This window comes from Amphimedon queenslandica, unplaced genomic scaffold (assembly GCF_000090795.2).
Source record: "Amphimedon queenslandica unplaced genomic scaffold, v1.1 AMPQUscaffold_12954, whole genome shotgun sequence".
In the NCBI taxonomy this organism is placed as follows: Eukaryota; Metazoa; Porifera; class Demospongiae; order Haplosclerida; family Niphatidae; genus Amphimedon; species Amphimedon queenslandica.
Window position 1 is genome coordinate 27,726 of NW_003546810.1, and position 1,571 is coordinate 29,296.

Here is a 1,571-nt window from a genome sequence, read left to right on the forward strand (position 1 = left end):
TAGGAGCCTCATTAGATACAGCAGCATTACTGGGACCACTGGTAGGATAGATTCTCTCCAAAGCTACTTCTGGATTAAATGGATATACATGTATTCCTGAATATTTGAATCCATTTATAATATTAGTAGGATTTAAGGATTTGAACCATGCTTTTGAAAGCAAAGAACTAAACTGGTACTTAGAAATAACTTTTCCAGGATTGCTTTGAAGAAACTCATGACAAACATCACGCCAGTGTCCCTTAAGTAGAGCAAATACTGATGTGTCCAATGGTTGCATTTCATGAGTTGTATGAGGTACCAGGGTTATAATGATGACGTCATTTTGTTTTGCTAGACGAATGACATCTGGATTATAATGTGTGCTATGACCATCGAGAAGTAATAGCAATGGGCGAGCACTAACAGCATGCTTTAAAAAATGGTCATGAAACCAGCCCTTGAACAATTCCATGTCTATCCACCCATTGCTACTTAATCCATAAGTTGTACCAGGAAGTTCATCTTTTGTCCATGCTATGTGTAAACTTTTAGCATCAAATATGACAAAAGGAGGAAGGGTTGATCCAGCAGCATTAGCTTAGGCTACTACTGTAACTTGACTCTTGTTTCCAGATGACCAACAACGCACCTTTCTCTGGCCCTTCTTTACAACCACATGAGGTGGACAATGGTCAAGTGGCACACCAGTTTCGTCGACATTATAAATTTGGGCTGGTTTATCAATCAATTCCTCATTAACTAATACTTTTTTCAGCTCCTCAAAGTAGCAAAGTATCTCATCCTTTCGACTCATTGCAGACATTTGTGCTTTTGAAGTGGAATCTCCTTTACGAAGAGCAAGTTGAGGATTTCTCTCCATGAAACGGCAAAACCAACCATCAGATATTTTCTTCCCTTTTAGCAGACCTTTCTCTCGTGCAACTTTCTCAGCTATCTCTTTGATTTGCTTACGAGTCTTTCCAAATCCCACCTCACCAACCACAATTAGAAAATCACTTAGTTCTCTTTCTTCTTCTTGTGTTAAGTATTTTTCAGGCCCTGGCTTTGTTCCTTGTATTACTCTGCCTGATATTCTATCGTGTAAAGTAGTCTTGGGAACTCCACACTCCAAAGCAGCCCTGTATACTGATGAGCCATTCTTGACAGCTTCAATGGCTGACAACATAGACTCCTCAGACCAGTTTTTTCTCCTTCTTTTCTTAGCAGGAGACTATAGTGCTGGAGGAGCAGAACTGGAGCGAATTCACCACTTCCTTCCTCTTCTAAAATATACCAATAAGTCCAGCAACAACACAATTATACACATCTTACCTGCCAGGAGCCATTTTTATATGGGCGGTACAGGATTATTATCAGTAAAAGTCCGTATACTATGAATTTTCGATATTTGGCAAATACTATTTTGATAGTTGGTACAATCCGATAATTGGCCATTTACGCTAGGTCAGTGAAAGTAGCTTTCATCCAAAGTTGAAGCTGAATTTTGCTGATTTCATGAGAGTACAAATAGAAGAGACAAAATAGAACTCATTGATGAATAAAATGATGAAATAAAGCAAACAAGCGTA

General features: G+C 38.8%; 1 protein-coding gene across 1 annotated transcript in view; it reads right to left on the reverse strand.

The window, feature by feature from the left end:
* Positions 1-454, reverse strand: part of LOC109586066 (uncharacterized) — a 7,266-nt gene extending 6,812 nt beyond the window's left edge. The window contains exon 1 of the mRNA XM_020002243.1: positions 31-454. Within this exon, the coding sequence (XP_019857802.1) occupies positions 31-454 (424 nt within the window). The remainder of the gene's footprint in view (positions 1-30) is intronic.
* Positions 455-1,571: the final 1,117 nt, after the last annotated feature.